Source organism: Harmonia axyridis, chromosome 3, assembly GCF_914767665.1.
Source record: "Harmonia axyridis chromosome 3, icHarAxyr1.1, whole genome shotgun sequence".
Lineage (NCBI taxonomy): Eukaryota > Metazoa > Arthropoda > Insecta > Coleoptera > Coccinellidae > Harmonia > Harmonia axyridis.
Window position 1 is genome coordinate 14,829,214 of NC_059503.1, and position 18,285 is coordinate 14,847,498.

At 34.2% G+C, this 18,285-nt stretch overlaps 1 protein-coding gene across 3 annotated transcripts; it reads left to right on the forward strand.

The window, feature by feature from the left end:
- Positions 1-729: 729 nt before the first annotated feature.
- Positions 730-18,154, forward strand: LOC123676203 (dynamin-like). Of its 3 annotated transcripts, none has more exons than XR_006746876.1 (16): positions 730-1,395; positions 2,584-2,657; positions 3,687-3,836; positions 4,371-4,767; positions 10,082-10,291; positions 11,008-11,215; positions 11,275-11,412; positions 11,529-11,686; positions 12,144-12,441; positions 12,606-12,728; positions 12,896-13,105; positions 13,164-13,395; positions 14,724-14,853; positions 15,259-15,362; positions 15,417-15,493; positions 16,269-16,468. XR_006746876.1 is itself a non-coding variant. In XM_045611953.1 (14 exons), exons 1-14 carry the CDS (start codon positions 1,232-1,234, stop codon positions 16,399-16,401), a joined length of 2,625 nt encoding a protein of 874 aa, XP_045467909.1. In that variant the 5' UTR covers positions 730-1,231; the 3' UTR covers positions 16,402-18,154. The 3 variants fall into 3 exon arrangements, 1 of the variants encoding a protein (XP_045467909.1); XR_006746875.1 differs by having other exon boundaries at positions 15,420-15,493; XM_045611953.1 differs by lacking the exons at positions 15,259-15,362; positions 15,417-15,493 and having other exon boundaries at positions 16,269-18,154.
- The last annotated feature ends 131 nt before the right edge of the window (positions 18,155-18,285 follow it).

Below are 18,285 nucleotides of genomic sequence, written 5' to 3' on the forward strand. Positions count from 1 at the left end.
AATCCATTTTGAGCTAGAAAAAAATTGAATGGCACGTTTTCGGGCTCGATTTTTGAGAGATAGAGAGATTTTTGAGAGTTAATTTGGTGAAAACCGTAACCTAATGAATTAATCTCTTTTCAAGTTATAAAAGAAAATTGGCTTTCATTTTTTTCTAGCTCAAAGAGAGATCCTCGCACTAGACAACGAATTTGAGACAAATATTATTCAAGCAGAATATGAAAAAAACTCAATATTTCAATTACAACAAATATGGCGAGTGGCAATTCTGTGTTTATATGATATAGAATAACAATTCCATTTTGTAGAGCAGCATCAGAACTTTAGAAAATTCAAAGAAGTATATCAAAAAGAAAAAATTGATGAAACCATGCACTGACGTGAAGTCAGGAGATTTTGGGCTCTCTTTCATTCATGCTTCTTCTTTGGAGAGAGTAGGTATATATATGTGTCTTGCAATTAGCGTATGAATGAACAAACGCTCAAATTTACTTCCGTGCTCAACTATTTGTAATATGATTGGTCAAAATTTGTGATTGAGTAGAATTTAATCTATCATATATTAGTCATGCGCAATAAGCCAATCAGCGAATCATTTGAATTCATCAGTTCATATCACCGCGCTTTCAATCACTTTTCATTTGAATATCTCTAGAATCTGATAATTCGAAATATCAGAAAAGATAAAGAAGGTAAATAATTCAATATTTGATATCGTTACATAATCCTCGTAAGTATTTCTGATCGTTTGAAGTTGCAGAGTTTATCAGAACATCGAGCCAAACCTTAATTTTTTTTATCGACCAGCGGATCTTCGACAAATTTAAGCAGAATATTTTGTACCGTTTTGCAAACACAGCTCAAGAAGTGTGCCGAAAGAAACGCGACAACGCTGTCTCCCTTACAAGCGCAAGTCCCTTTCAATTGATTATTACTCAATTATAAAATTTGTTCGAAAATTAATAGTTTCAGTAAAAAATTTCCACTTCACATTGATATTATACATAAACAAAATTATCCACTCATAAAATTGCTCATCCTCCGGATGTAGATATCATTGCTGAAAAATAAGCAGAAACATTTCAGTTCACCCGCATAACCGTCCTAGTTCTTCTTATCGAGATTATTGAACGCTCTGACGCCCGCGCAGTGGTTGTCCTTCTGCTATGTCTACAATTGTTGAACTTCGATGAAACCATCAGTGAATAAAGTGTGAGTGCAATTCGAAGAAATGTCTGGTAACGTTGGGATGGAGCAGCTTATTCCTATCGTGAATAAGCTGCAAGATGCGTTCACTCAGCTGGGGGTGCATATGAGCTTGGATTTACCCCAAATAGCTGTTGTGGGTGGACAATCAGCAGGAAAGAGCTCTGTTCTCGAGAATTTTGTTGGGAGGTATGTTATTGTTGTCACATAATCGATGCAAAAAGTTTGGGATCGAAAGGGAAATCACTTCTACCTGCAGGGATTTCAATAATTATTATATTGGAGATATTGTTGTGTTTGATTTATTTTTCATAGAATTTGTTTATTTACAATTTAATATGATTGAACTATAGCTCACAAGTATCAATGATTGAAAAGTTTCAACATTTTTGAATGACTATTTGTCGTGATAAATATCTATGAGTAAATATAAATATTATCATCTTATCTCGACTTCAATTGATTTTTTGCGAATTTATTTTACCTATAAATAATCTTTCTGGAAGTTATTCAAACATTAAAAAATCACCTTCTCCCAAGATAATTTCAGATCGAGTAAAAAATAAGGGAAAATTTCTCCTATACGCCCACATCGTCTAGTGTAGTATTACCTTCAAACTGAAAGGTCATGCTGGTACTTAAGATCCAACTTCAATTACCTATTTGTCAAGGCAAAAATGCCTGATTTCCACCCGCCAAATGTGTAATGATTGATATGGTCGTCTTAATACTACCATTGCGATGATTTTTTTGAAATCGAATTATTTTCATTAGTTCATCAGGATATTGCAAATATTATATTATTGCAATTCGACGTTTTTCATCATTTCTCATTGGAATGGAAGAATTTTCGGGTCGTTTATTTTATGTTTCGTTCTGTTGAAAACTTTCAAGAGCAGTCCTCGAAGAATACACAGTTCTGGAAGACAAAGAAAGGAACTTACTAAGTAATTATATAGTTAACTAACAATGGAATTGAGAAATACCTTCTCTTATGCCATCAAATAAATGCGAAAACCATCAATTTCTTTCATAAGAACTAACAAGGAAACAATTTATATTTATTGAAGTCTTGAATAGACTTTTGTTGGATATGAAATTGGAAATGATATAATTTTCTTTTAGAAAAGTGAATATAGAACTGTACCTAGATCAACAGTGTAATGAATATCATTTGCAATATCATAAAATATATACCTAAAATCCTTTTATACAATTGAATGTTGTAATTTATTGTTTCAAACATTGTCGTGAAAAGATGAAGAATTTTTAAAAATAATATTAAATTTCGATTGAATGTTTTAAACTCATAGGTATTGATATAATTTCACACACAACATTGTTGATTCGACTCTTTGATTTTTTTATTATTCGCAGAGATTTTCTACCTAGAGGTTCTGGTATTGTAACCAGAAGACCTCTGATTCTTCAGTTGATCAATGGAAATGCAGGTGAGAATTCGATGTAGAGTGATTTCTTTTAAATTTTCAACCTCTGTTTCTGATTTATTCTTTATGGTGATGAACCTTATTTGGTTCGAGAAAAATATTTTCAACCCTCAATAAGATATCTACTCATTATTCTAGTTTGGTCATTAAATTTATTGAAGGTGAAAATAAAAAAATTAAACACAAAAATTTTTCATGTTATACGATGATTCTATTTACGATTTTTTTTTCGAATAAAAGTTAAGATATTGAAAGGAGGAAATAATAGAACAATGTCTATCATTTTACATTTTTTTTTTTATTTTTGAACCGGAAATGGTTTAAAACGATAAGGTTTGTCTCACTCACTGATGACGAATTCATGTTTGAATTCAAGGATGTCCGTCCGGCCGAAAACACGATAATTCCTGAACGAAAAGGGTTAGAAGAGTTCGTCAATGAGCATATATCGAACTAGGGGTTCCGTAAACCTGTTCGAAATTTTTTTCCTGTTAATTTTTAAACTACAGATTTGCTTGAGATGTAAATTTGCATTTCAATGATAGATGTCCGTTTTCGCATGACGTTGTCGTAATCTATCCATTTTTCATCACGTCACCAACCTTTCGAAAAATGGGTCAATTTTGATGCGATTCTGCAGGTTCTTATTGAGACCAGCCTTCTGTAAATGGTTCCAAACGATTTTTTGTGTAATCTTCAGCTCTTGAGAAATCGAAACCGTGTTTACATGACGGTCGGACTCGACAATGTCCACGTTTTTATCGACATTTTAGACAATTGGCCTTCAAGTGCGTGGTGCATCGTTGACATTGAAATTACCGAAATTAACTGGCTTGAATTTTCGGCTTTATTGAAGAAAAACTGTAAAATATGGTGTATTTTCTCTTTGCTAGTGTCCATCTTTGACGCGCGCTCAAACTAAACTGTGTCGACTAATAACAAAACTGTCAGAAAAGTTATTGTAGTACGAAATATCATCTTTCTAACGCTATCTAGTGGAACGCTTGAGCTAATTGGTGTATTTTACTTCAGAATTTGCTGAATTTCTTCACTGCAAGGGAAAAAAGTTCGCAGATTTCGATGAAGTACGAAGAGAAATTGAGTCAGAAACAGATCGAATTACTGGAAGTAATAAAGGAATTTCGAATATTCCCATCAACTTGAGAGTATATTCCCCTAATGGTAAGTTTTTGTGTCTGAATTATATTTTTATCAGAGCGATACCATCTTTCAATGCAGTCTCCACTGCAATTTTTATATTTCATTATCTAGATAGCATAGCATTTAATTTTGATTTAATTTAATTTGAAAATTTATTTATTGATTAGATAACCTACTTCGAAATGTCTTTGATGAACGAAAATGAAGTAATAAATTTCAGTATGTTGTAATAATTTTGCAAATTCATTGTTTTAATAAATTTCGATAGATGAAATAAAGAAACAAAGTGATTTCCACTATTCCAATCTGGTTTTCTGGGAATTACTTTGTTTTATTATTTTATTCCAATGTTTTACACGGGCATAGCCAGCCAATGATAATTTCTAGCTTCCTGCAAAATTTTATTTTGATCGCTTAAAGAGAACCATAGAAAATTCAAGAAAAAAAAATTACCTAATATTTTTGTAAATACGCAACCGATAGAATTGAAATTTTGGGTTTTTATATGAAATAAGAACTACGAGTATGAACTGCATATATTTTTTCACCTTTCAGTGCTCAATTTAACACTCATCGATTTACCTGGATTAACCAAGGTCCCAGTCGGAGATCAACCAATAGATATCGAACAACAGATCAAGGGAATGATAATGCAATTTATCAAAAGAGAATCATGTCTGATTCTTGCGGTAACTCCAGCCAATACCGATTTGGCCAATTCGGACGCTCTGAAACTGGCCAAAGAAGTTGACCCCCAAGGTATTCGAACCATTGGCGTCATCACGAAATTGGACCTTATGGATGAAGGCACTGATGCCAGAGACATCTTGGAGAATAAGCTCCTGCCACTTAGAAGAGGTTATATCGGTGTGGTGAATCGATCCCAGAAAGATATCGATGGAAGAAAAGATATTAATGCTGCATTGGCTGCAGAGAGGAAGTTTTTCGTTAGGTAAGTTGAGATCTTTTGAATTGTTGAAGTCAGTGGCGGCTCGTGACCCATTGAAGATACAATCCAACAGAGAAATAAAAAAAAAGCAATATAAATTTTTAATTTTTTTTTCATTCAAACTGTTTTTAAACGTGGGTTTAGTGGATCGAATAACTGTTTTAACACTTTTATAATATAAGTTTTATTCTTAAACAGAACAGGAGAACAACGGCTTCCAAGTTTTTTTTTTATTCAACTTATGACGTACTACTCATAGACAAGACAAGACTATATGCGGCTGCGCAATACATGTCATTGATACAATCATAGAATATGATCAGTGTTACCACTAGGATAAATTAACTTGCCATTGTTCCCTAAACATAATAACAACACTCCCCCTCAATGGTAAGTTACCCAAAAAAATTTCTTAAAATACATTGCAGTTGATTGTAAAATTATTGAATGAACTTAGAGACAGCGGTTTCGTGAACAAATCTGCGAGTTGCAGTTTGGTTGGAATATACTTTAGTGAAACTGTTTTATCATTTATTTTGTCTCGAATGAAATGATAACGAATATCAATATGTTTGAGTCTCTTGTGGAACTCTGGGTTCCTACACACTTTGATAGCCGATTGATTATCTTCATAAATCATGACATTTAAACTATCACAAATTTTTAAATCACCAATTAAACTCTTAAGCCAACAAGCTTCACTTATGGCTAAGCTTAAAGCTATATATTCCGCTTCTGTTGAAGACAGAGCTACGGATGATTGTTTTCTAGAGCACCAGCTGACTGTGCACCCAAAAACTTTAAATACATAACCAGACGTAGATTTCCTGTCTGTTCTATCCCCAGCCCAATCTGCATCAGCATATCCTTCAATTTCATTCTGAAAATCAGTTTTTCTAAAAACTAAACTTAAATTTTGTGTTTTTTGAACATATCTTAAAACTCGTTTAATCGATTGCCAAAGTTGTGAACTTGCAGTTGATTGATATCTACTTAGGATACTTATGCTTATACATAGATCTGGGCGAGAGCATAACATGGCATACATTATAGAACCTATTGCTGCTCTACATCTTTCTTCAATTTCTATACTTTCAGAATTTTTGCGTTTAAGATCATCATGTCTAAAATTTGGTTCCATAGGGGTATTACAAGGTTTACAGTTTTCCATTTTAAAAATTTTCAACATTTTCTTTAGATATAAAGTTTGGTTGATTATGATTTCATTTTTCAATACATTTTGTGTGATGTGCATACCCAAAAAATAACTGATACCTCCTAAGTCTTTCATTTTAAAGTGTTGATTCAAAGTAACTTTTAGATCATCAACCTCTTTTTCATCTGATCCGGCAATTAATAGATCATCAACATAGATCAATACAAAAATCTTTGAACAGCCTGAAATTTTGTAGTAAATACAGTATTCATTTTGAGATCTTACAAAGTTCAATGTCATCATTAAATCATTAAATTTTTTATACCAATTTTTTGGTGAGGATCGTAATCCATATAAGGACTTCCTTAGCTTTGCAAATTTTCCTGTGTCAGTATTAAAACCTTTAGGTAATAAAATATATACATCATCATCTATTTCTCCATTTAAAAAAGCACTACATACATCAAGTTGATGTATCCTGAAATTTAAATTATTGCATATAGCTAAGAAAATTCTTACAGAAGTTAATTTCGCTACTGGACTATAAATATCGCCGTTTAATGGAATTGTCTGTTGAAAACCTTTTGCAACAAGTCTTGCTTTGAATTTCGTGACACTACCGAACTCGTCTTTCTTCCTCTTATACACCCATTTGCACTCTATGACAGGCCTTTTAACATCACTATCACACACTACTTCAAACGATTCATTTTCTTGCAACGATTTTACTTCCTCCTCCATTGCCTTCCTCCATTGCTCAGCCTCAACGCTTTTCATAGCATCTTCATAGCATGTTGGTTCGTCATCTTCTGTAACTGTCAACAACAAACTATCCAAATCCATTTCAAAATCTTCAAACCTTGGGTTTCCTCTTAAGTTTCTTCTCAGGTTATATCTTCCATTCACTATTTCTTCACTGATTTCTGGATCCAACTCTTCTTCATCGGTAATTGTCTCTTCATCGTGTACAATATTATCAATTTGGGTATCTTCTAACTCCAAGTCTTGATTTTCTTCAATATTACAGAATTCAGTTATTTTACCTTTTGTTTCTTGAACTTTTTCTGGTAGGAATATTACATCCCTCTGTATGACAACCTTGTTTTTATCAGGTAAATACACTCTAAATCCCTTTGTGTCTTCTCCATAACCAAGGAAGTATCCTTGTTCATTTTTTGTGTCCCACTTCAATCTATTTTCCTTAGGTACTAGTACTGAAACTCTACTTCCAAAAATATTAAAATTTTCCATCTTATATTCCTTTTGATTCCATAATTCAAAAGGAGTTTTAAACTGAACAATGCTTGGACCAGAGCGATTCAGAACATATGTAGCGGTATTTATTGCTTCTGCCCAAAACATTTTTGTCAAATTTTTATTGCTATGTAACATTGTCCTGGCTGCTTCAACCAATGTTCGGTTTTCTCGTTCCGCCCTTCCATTTTGTTGGGGAGTATATACCACTGTGCGTTGGTGGCATATACCTCTGCTTTGCAGACATTCCGTTACCTGTTTGTTCACAAATTCTAAACCATTGTCTGTCCTCAAAACTTTCATCTTTGCACCAGTTTGCCTTTCTGCCATAGATATATAATTTTCAATTGCTTTTGCTACTTCAGATTTCTGCTTTAGGAAATAAACATGTCTATATGAGGTGTAGTCATCTTTAAATAATAAAAAATATCGAGCTCCTCCTAACGAAGGTGTTTCCATAGGACCACACACATCTGCATGAACTAGCTCTAAAGGTACAGTAGCTCGTGATTCACTATGTTGAAATTTTAATTTATGTTGTTTGCCCGATAAACAGTATTCACAAATAAATTCATTGTTTATATACTCAACATTCATTTTTTTAAGGAAATCTTTGATGTACTTAATATTTTGATGTGCTAATCTGTGATGCCAAGTCTCTAAATTTTCTATATTTTTAACTGTCATACATTCAGAAATATTATTAGTTAATTCATTTTCTATTTTGTTTTCATACATTTCCTTCTTGAACTGCATTTTATATAATTTATTCTGTCTTAGTGCCTGGGCTCTAATATTTCCATATTTATCAAAAAACTTACATGATGAATTATCAGATGACATGAAATATCCCTTATCAAGAGCACATCCAGCCGAGAATAAATTAAATTTTAGGTCAGGTATATACAAAACATTCGATAATGACGTTTCAATGAATTTTCTTCCATTATAGGACCACATTTTAATATTTCCATATCCTCTTACCTCCAATGTTTGCCCATTTCCAACTTGCACCATCCTAGGGGTTCGATCCTCGAACATTTTCTCGAACAAGCTTCTATCCCATGTCATATGTTCAGTGGCTCCCGAGTCAAGGTACCAATCACCTGATTTTACACCATCTGAATATACCATAAAAGCGTTGTGTTCCACTTCTTCTTTGACAGGATTCTTATTCGACGGTTCTTCCTTTTTCTTCTTGATCCAACAAGTCTGAACTAGATGTCCTTGTTTTCGGCAGTAACTGCAAAATTTATTTGTTTTATCAGCCTTATCATTCTTAGAGTTCTTAGTTCGAAAGTAACAGTTCTTTGCTATGTGACCAGCTTTTGCACAGATGTAGCATTTTTTGGTTGGATTATTCTGAGAACTCGTTTTGCTTACTAGTGCTGTTGTCGACTCTACTGTTTTGCATCTTTCTTCTTCAAGCAATAATCTAGAGGTTAACTCTTCCAATGTTTGATTTTTATCTGGAACTGACTCCCATGCTGATCTGAAGTGTTTAAAATGTTCTGGCAAGGTCATCAAGATTTTAGTAATTATCATTTTATCTGACAGAACTTCACCTGCAGTCTTTAATTTGGTTTTTATTTCCTCAATTTTGGATATAAATGTATTCACAGAGGAATCAAAGTCGAGCATGAAAAACCTTTGTTGTAGCAAATGCACACTTACAACTGATTCTTTATCATATACCGTTTTTAATTTGGTCCACATTTCTTTCGCAGATTCACATGACAGTAAGTGAGTTAGAGGACCTTCTTCCATACGTGTAACCAACAATTCTTGAGTTTTTGCGTCGTCCTTGAGCCATTTGTTAAGTTCATCTCCTGAACTGGGTTTTATTCTTGAACCATCCGCGATCTCGAAAAGACCTCGTCCTTTTAATATAATACTGGTTTGAAACTTCCATATGGGCCAATTATCACCATTTAATTTTAATGTCGTCGTGGTCGTGTTATCTGCCATTTTACACCACACGTGGTTTTTTCGATTTTACTTTTCACACACTCGAAAAACGTATCGTTAAATTGTTTTTATTCCAGTTGCACGACTGGGCACATAACCTGTTTTTAAACGTGGGTTTAGTGGATCGAATAACTGTTTTAACACTTTTATAATATAAGTTTTATTCTTAAACAGAACAGGAGAACAACGGCTTCCAAGTTTTTTTTTTTATTCAACTTATGACGTACTACTCATAGACAAGACAAGACTATATGCGGCTGCGCAATACATGTCATTGATACAATCATAGAATATGATCAGTGTTACCACTAGGATAAATTAACTTGCCATTGTTCCCTAAACATAATAACAACACAAACAATAGTAACGAGGGCAGTTTCAATGGATTTGATGAATCATATCAATTACAAACAAATCAGTAGATGGAATCCATCAGAAAAATTTTCTTCTAGATATAATGTTTTCGAAGACAATTCAAGTAATTCAGGTCGAGTAGTTCGTCTATTTTCAACAAATCAGTTCATGGAATCCATCAGAAAATTTTCTTGTAGATATAATTTTTTCGAAGACAATTCAAGTAAGTCAAGTCAGGAAGTTTGTCTATTTCTTCCTTCATTGATGCCTTATCTTGAAAAGATCTTCTATTCGGAATTTAATTTTGTTAATCAGTCATAATATTATTATTCTCTTAACAAAGCGAATCGTAAGCCACTGACAAATGAGAGACAAGTGCATGCCAAGGGAATTCGAGCAAATTTGCAGCACTAGCTTTATCTTGCAGAGACAGTTGAACATTATGCCTATATAAACGGAATTGGACATTTTCATCTTCCAAATGTCTATCTTTTCTTCTCATCCTCAGAACCTGTGCTGCAACTCTGCATCCTTTAGGTACTAACTACCACTGATTGAAAATAAATTAAAAAATCTTTTTTCCAGCCATCCTTCTTACCGCCATTTAGCTGACAGGTTGGGAACACCTTATCTACAAAGAGTACTGAATCAGCAACTAACCAATCATATAAGGGATACCCTGCCAGGTTTGAGGGACAAATTGCAGAAGCAATTGCTAACACTTGAGAAAGATGTCGAACAGTTTCGTCATTTTAGACCTGATGATCCCTCCATCAAAACTAAAGCCATGTTGCAGTAAGTATGGAAGTTCCATTTGTAAAATACATAATTTGTAAGGCTTACATCTTGGCTAAATGAAGGCTGTTCTCTAAAGTGAATATGGGAATAGTTCAGCTGTTAGTAAAATTAATAAAATTTTTGGTTAAACATTCAAATATCATGCAATAATTGGTGATTTAGCTCCAAATTGTTCTTCTACAAGTTTCCAATAGTCTTGGACTTGACAATTCGTCATTGGGCTTGAAGTCAATGGACTTTCTATTTTTAAAAGTTGACCAATAGAAGCTAAAAACACTTTGTTGGAAATTGGTAAAAGAATCTTTTCCAATGATTTGACCCTTGAGTTCAACTGGATTGTTACGAGATCTTCTCCTTACAGAGCAGTTGACACAGCTACCTCAATTCGTGGAAAAGTGCAATTTTCGAAAAGTGATGATACGGATTCTTTCTAGAATTGGAGGTCACATGTCCATGTGAAAATAGACATATTCCAGTTTTAGTTCCATTTAGACCTTTTCGTACTTTAGTTAGATTAATCTTTTCGAACTCAGTGCTACTCTGTTTAATTATTAAATCATTCATTCATCTAGATTGTGATTTGTAATTGAAAGAATAAAAACTGGATCGTAAATCTTTTTGATATGCATCGAAAAAGTCTCTAATAGGATACAGCGCAGTACCGAGGAGAAAAAAAAATCTGATTAAGTTGCCGATGAAATGATTCTTTCCAGGATGGTCCAGCAGCTCACAACTGATTTTGAACGTACCATTGAGGGGTCTGGTTCAGCCGAGATCAACATCAATGAACTATCAGGCGGTGCAAAAATCAATAGGCTTTTCCATGAGCGTTTTCCATTTGAAATCGTTAAGATGGAATTCGATGAAAAAGAATTACGAAGGGAAATCGCTTTTGCCATCAGAAACATTCACGGTATACGAGTAAGTGACATTTTTTTGAATTTCAATGTGCACATGATTGACTATTTCGTTTTGTGTAGGTTGGGCTGTTCACGCCAGACATGGCCTTTGAAGCAATCGTTAAAAAGCAAATTGGAAGGTTGAAAGAGCCTTCTTTGAAGTGTGTTGATTTGGTTGTGACCGAACTGTGCAACGTAGTTAGATTTTGTACCGACAAGGTAATACTGGTTTCATTTTGTAAAACAGTTATATTTTGAATTGAATAATCACAAAACAGAAATCTTATCTAATGTCTCCTGTTTTCGTTTTTGATTTTCCTCATTTCTTTTTCAAGATGGCACGTTTTCCACGTCTTAGAGAAGAAGTTGAGAGAATAATAACCACTCAAATAAGACAGCGAGAACAAGGTTGCAAGGAACAAATATGTCTCATTATAGACTGCGAATTGGCTTACATGAATACAAACCATGAAGATTTCATTGGTTTTGCAAAGTAAGTATATATAAATTATTCCACTTATACCACTTGAAAAAAGAAGATATATTCTGTTCATAAACTTGAGAACCTCAACAAATTTTACCTCCCTGATGGAGCAAGAAACAAGTGTAGGTTATATTGTGTGGCAAGAAGAATTACTGTTTTACTTTATCCATATGAATAGTTAAATACCAACCAACACAGCAACGTTTAAGAGATTAAAACAATATTTGTCATTGGCCTAGGGAAAGGGTAAAATTTATTGTTATTAATGAGCAGAACTCTCCAGACTTACTGATGTGTCAGGATCTACAATCTTCTTCTTCTTCGTCTTAATTTAAGCCTAGGGCTTGTATATTCCACTTTAGTCCTCGGTGGATATAGATATTCAGGAGTCTTTCCAGCGCTTGATCTACAATCAATGAACAAAATGTATTTTTTATGCTGGTTTTAAATATCTGTGCATTTTTAGTGCCCAACAGAAAACTGAGAATTCTTCCACTACTGGAACACGCGGAGCCTTAGGAAACCAGGTGATAAGGAAAGGTTTCATGTGCATCCACAACTTGGGAATAATGAAAGGAGGATCAAGAGACTACTGGTTCGTTTTGACATCCGAAAGTATATCTTGGTTTAAGGACTCGGAAGAAAGGGAAAAGAAATTCATGCTACCTTTGGATGGTCTGAAACTAAGGGATATCGAACAAGGTTTCATGTCTAGAAGGCATATCTTTGCTTTATTCAATCCAGATGGAAGGAATGTTTACAAGGTGAGAGAAGTTAGAAGATCTATTTGAAATAAACCCGAATAGCTCAATCTTTGATAATCAAAATGGGAATTTCAATAAAAGATTGGTATTTTGAAAGCAATCCAAAACAATTAGTCATAAAACATTTTAATAGAAATAATATAGTTGCTACTCATTGATTTCAGGATTTTAAACAACTAGAGTTAAGTTGTGAAACAACAGATGAAGTCGATTCATGGAAAGCATCATTTTTGAGGGCTGGTGTGTATCCAGAAAAACCTACAGATACACTTAACGGTGAAGAAGAGGTAACTAATATTCATTTCTCATCAATAAAATTTTTGAACTATAGCTCATAATTGATACATATTAGCTCAAAATGGAGAATGGAGAAGTATTCTGCATTGTACATAAAAATTATAAAAATTCTTATAATATTTCGAACGGATGTATTGATTTGTCATTTTTTCCACAGCAAACTGCTGATAATACCCTCAGCTCCATGGACCCACAATTGGAAAGACAAGTAGAAACCATAAGAAACTTGGTCGACAGTTACATGAAAATAGTAACAAAAACCACCAGAGATCTTGTACCAAAAACAATAATGTATATGATTATAAATAACATAAAAGACTTTATAAACGGAGAATTACTAGCTCATATCTATGCCAGTGGAGACCAGGTAATTATTTAAATCATAAATAGCCTAACTGAATTTGAACCAATTTCCTCCACTTCAGGCGCAGATGATGGAAGAAGCACCAGAGGAGGCTCAGAAAAGAGAAGAAATGTTGCGGATGTACCACGCTTGCAAGGAATCCCTCAGAATCATTGGAGATGTGTCCATGGCCACTGTTTCGACCCCTGTGCCACCCCCAGTTAAAAACGATTGGTTATCGAGTGGTTTTGATACGCAGGGCATATCTCCTCCAAGTCCAGGAGGACCACGAAAAATGGCACCACTGGGCGCAGGTAGGTTACTGATTTTATGGTTAGGAAGTTAGGATTGCTTTGTATCTGAACTACATAGGCGTATAACTTTGCTTCCGCCGTTTTTTTTTCCGAATTCTAGGCTTTATTGAAAAATACTGCTTATACCTATATTTATGATTCAAAGTTTTTCCATCGCTGGCCACTACTTTCTCACATCTTTCGGGCAGCGTACGAATCCCGCGTTGAAAAAACCGGTCATCTTTTGAAGCGATCCACGAATGGATCTAATTTTCTACTTCTTTCTAAGACCGGAAGTGCTCGTCCGCCAGGCCGTCTGAGCAACGTCTGAAGAATACGGCGGGTTGGGAAGGACTTCCCATTTTAACGTTCAGGTTCACTTTCGCAACATGGGGTCGAGCATTTCCATACTGTAAAATCACTTTACCATGTCTCTCGTTGTATTGCGGTTGTTTGTCTTTCAATGCTCGGCTCAGACGCATTAATTGTGTTCGATAACGATTGGGTGTGATTTTTTCAGTCGGTTCTAACAACTCATAATTCACTATGCCGAGCTGGTCCCACCAAATACTTAGAATGACCTTGGAACCGTGCATATTCGGTTTGGCCGTCGACGTGGAAGCATGATCGAGATACCCCCATGATTTTATGCGCTTGGGATTATCTTAAATCCCATTTTTCGTCTCCAGTCACAAAGCGATGCAGAAATCTCTTCCGTCTTTGCCTTACAAGTAGCTGTTCACAATCAAACAAACGCCATTCAACATCTCTCGGCTTCAACTCGTAGGGCACCCAATTTCCTTGTTTCTGAATCACTCTTGTTGTATTTGACACAAGTCTTGATGAAGTAATGCCTCCAATTTTGAATCTTCGAAAACCTTCTCTCTTCCACCTCCATGCTGGTCTTCGGCGTCAAAATCACCGTTCTTGAAGCGTTGAAACCACTCTTGGCACGTTCTTTCACTAATAGCGTCCTCACCATAGGTATTTGAGAGATTTTTTCATATTGAAGCAGAAAATTAAAACCTCCCACAAATGACGAGAATTTGTCTAGTAAACTGACATGTTTAATCGAGAATAACTTTATGATGCAGACACAAATCGACTAATATTTTGATGGCGTTAGATTTACAAAGTCCTAAGCTTATTGTATGGCATCCACGATCTATTTATTTCGACTACCACTTACCGCTACAGCCATCTTCTGCAAAACGGCGGAAGCAAATTTGTACTCCTAACTAAATAAAACCATAACGCTCAAGGAAAAGGCCACCACAACTGGAATGAGGAAAAGCACTCTTTTATTTAGCAACTCTTAGAAGCTCATTTTCAGAAAATGATTTTTTTAGGGCCTGGGGCGTCTAGAGCACCTCCTCCACCACCAGCAACAGGGAGACCTGTGCCTTCGATTCCGAATAGGTCTAGTGGTGGTATTTCAAGGCCACAAGGTCAAGCGCCACCAATACCAATGGTTCCAAAGTAAGTATACTTTACCTTGGATCACACTAGCTAACTTGAGAATTTAAGCAGCATTTAGATAAATAATATTAAAACTGAAGCATCAGCCATATCTCGATTACACTCGAGTCATGTACAAGGAATTGGCAACGGCTCTGTACCAAGTATCATTTTACCATGAAAAGTATTTTGTTGAATTTTTTGGCCATGACTCGAGAATTATCATACTGAATTCATTTCTACTCTTCTCTCACATGCTTATGTCTTCTGCTGTACCGAGAATGAAGTAGGTGGTCTAAAAATGTCTTTTTCATATTAGGTATCCTTTGAATGTGAGCCACATTTCCATTTCGAACAATCAAATCGAGCTAATTTCTTCTCGAATTCGAATATTCAGAACTGAACTGAAACTTTTTCTTATTCCAGACGTAATTGATTCGCTAAGAACTTCCCTTCTGTAGATTTGACTTTCCTTTGCAACGATTTCTGTTGGAGCATTCATCAACTGAGTTTCAGTAATTTCTCTTACGGTACGTTCTCAACATTTTATTCATTTTCCAACACTGAACTGAGTATTTTTTCAGCAGAGGTGCCTGTCTTAGTGAAACTCCCCAACTGAACATTGGGAAACTCCTCTTCTATTAATCTTAACTGATTTTAGGTAATGCGAAACTCATCTTCTTCTTCCCATCAGCTATTTTAATTTTTTTACTTTCATTTCAAAGGGCTTGATTTATGATTTTTTTTTAACTTTCTGCAGTGAGTCCCAGCTATTTTAGATTCAGTAGTTAGTCGTCTATTTCCTACTCCCTGAATCCCTAAATGTATTTACATTATGACGACGTGGAAGCTTACATACATTACTATTCAAAATTATTGTACATCAGGGTGTCCCATAGCTAGCACTCACAATAAAAAATATCACGTTGTCCAAATTATGAAAGAGATTGTAATGATGCAAAAAGTTGTATAATTGTGGCGTCCTAAGAGAAAATTAATATGGACTGTGTTAAATTTTCCGGATGCTCTAAATGAGGCGAGCGGAACCCTAATAAGAAAAAATATATATCTCAAACGCTGCAACAACTGAAAAAAATCAGTACGGCACTGCACCATTCGTAAACACATTCATAAATGTCTCTTTCAAATTTTTCAATATTTTTAGTATTAGCGGGGATATTGTTGATGTCAGAAAATGGCAAAATTTGAAAAACTCCCTGTAGCATAAGGAAACTATAAAGCATCAAAAACTAATATTCTCTTCAGGAAAACCGAATCTCTACTGAAAAGCGAGAAATCCCGTAAAACCAACTAATTTGGGATACCCTGTACCTACTCACTTAATTAACACCCTCATGATTTCATAAAGAGAAACATAGTAATCGAACTTTTATATTAGAATTCAATGATCTACTAACCTTGCTTTTATCGAACAGCAGGGGCAACCAACAGCAATCAGGATTCCAGGTACCTCAGCAGGTGCAAATGGCGGTTGGAAAAGCAGTCACTGATGCAGCTATCAGTCAATTTAGTAATCAATTTAGCAATGCCTTCAAAATGCACAAGTGAACTCTCAATTTTATAGTATGAGCAATATTATTAGCAAGTTAAAGATAATACTAAATGTGAAAATTAATTCCACATGAGAATTTATTGAGATTTAGGTAGACATAGAAGACGAAAAATTCGAACGCGTCATAGAGAAACAATAAGGAATGACATTAAGATCGAAAGCTATTCTATTCGTCTTTATGAATTCTCAATCGTGCATCCATATCTTATGAAAACTAATGGTAATATCATATTTGAATGTAAAAATAAGATAACGCCAATGAGAAACAAACTGCTGCATGTATTATATCCATGGGCACATTTTTATAAAGGGTTGACGGCGTGTAAAGGTGTCCAGACACTACAATGTATCCTTGCCATAGGTTTGCTCATAAATGTTTATATACCAACTACTACACCTGCAGCAAAAATCTGTAATTAAATTTGGTTGTGTGCAAGTAGAAAGATTGATAAATCGAAAAAAAGCTTAAAAATTAGATGCATGCTGTCGCCCGGTGTCATTGAGCCTTTAGGAAACTTTCGATGTGCTTTTATACATATTTTGCGATTTCAAAGCTATATGCTGAAAATCGACAATCTATTTTGATGGTATGATTTCAACATATCTGAGTTTCGCATCATCAATAGGGAAGAACATAGATGTTCGCTGTTATCATAGAGAAAAAATAAAGATACCTATTAAATAACACAACAATTCGAGAAGATTTTCCGTAGAGAAAACTGATTTGATTGTTGCTCATTATTTACGCTAATTATACGTATGCCTAACACACCATTAAATTAGAAAAAATATTTACTTTTGAGAGGAAATTTTTTTTTCTAGTAATAAGGTATCCTACTTCAGAAACGCCTATTATTGCAATTTTTGAGAGATAAAATTCAAATTTCATCTGCGTGTATGAGGCCTTTCAGTGTTAAAAATAAGGTCAATATAGAATATAAATGGTTCATTCGATGAGGAGAACACAAGTAGAAACGAACATGCATTCAGAAAACTATTGGAAAAGTTGTTTCCATGTATGTACCTTCCCATTTGGTCGCCATGAAGTTTTCTGCTGTGTTCATTCGAGTAGTTGTATTTTAGGTATCGAATGGCCTCAAAATATTTATCTTTTGTAGATATAAACTCGAGGAGTTATAATTGAGTATTTAGCCCCTCAACCAAATATTGGAAGAGATAGTTGAAATGTAAATTTATTCTCAGGAATCCAATTGATTTGTTATGTGGAGAATCTAATCGATTTTCTCTTATTTGTATATATAAATATCCTGTATATGTTTGAAGTTTGTAATTTTGTGCTGAATACTGGGGAGGTGGCCAGTAGATTTAATTTCAGTGATTTATGAATTTCAAACTGACTCATTCAGAATAAAATGGGGAAGAAAACAATTTTCAAATTGAAATTATTTAATTTAAAATAAATATTTTATTTCTTCCTGAATGAATCAACAAAATTAAACAAATGTATTATATTTTAAAACCCAATTAGTACCTATCAATTATGCCGGTATTCAGCACGCCAAAATTTCGCAATAATTCTCTCTAATTGTTGAAGAAACTTATTATAAATATATTATAGTATTTGTTGATAATTATTATTGATTAATATTATTAATGTATATTTCAATCCAAATAATTAGTCATGTTATGCTACCGTCTCAAACGTCAACAATGCAAGAATAATAAAGAAAAAACCCAAATTGAAATGGAGACAATTCCCAGTAAATAATAAAGTGAATTAAATAGAAATTGTGTTCTTAATTCAATACCCATGAAGATCTTACTTTCCCAAACATTTATGGTTTAACTAAAAAACCCAATAATGAAATCATTTGGTATCTTTATTTCTGACTTTATAAAAGTTTTAATTTTTCTGAATA

Excerpts from the sequence above, each read along its gene's own strand:
- LOC123676203 (XM_045611953.1), top strand. The coding sequence starts at position 1,232 with ATGTCTGGTAACGTTGGGATGGAGCAGCTTATTCCTATCGTGAATAAG. Across the intron at positions 1,396-2,583 it reads CTCGAGAATTTTGTTGGGAG|AGATTTTCTACCTAGAGGTT; the intron begins GTATGTTATTGT and ends TATTATTCGCAG. Across the intron at positions 10,292-11,007 it reads AAAACTAAAGCCATGTTGCA|GATGGTCCAGCAGCTCACAA; the intron begins GTAAGTATGGAA and ends GATTCTTTCCAG.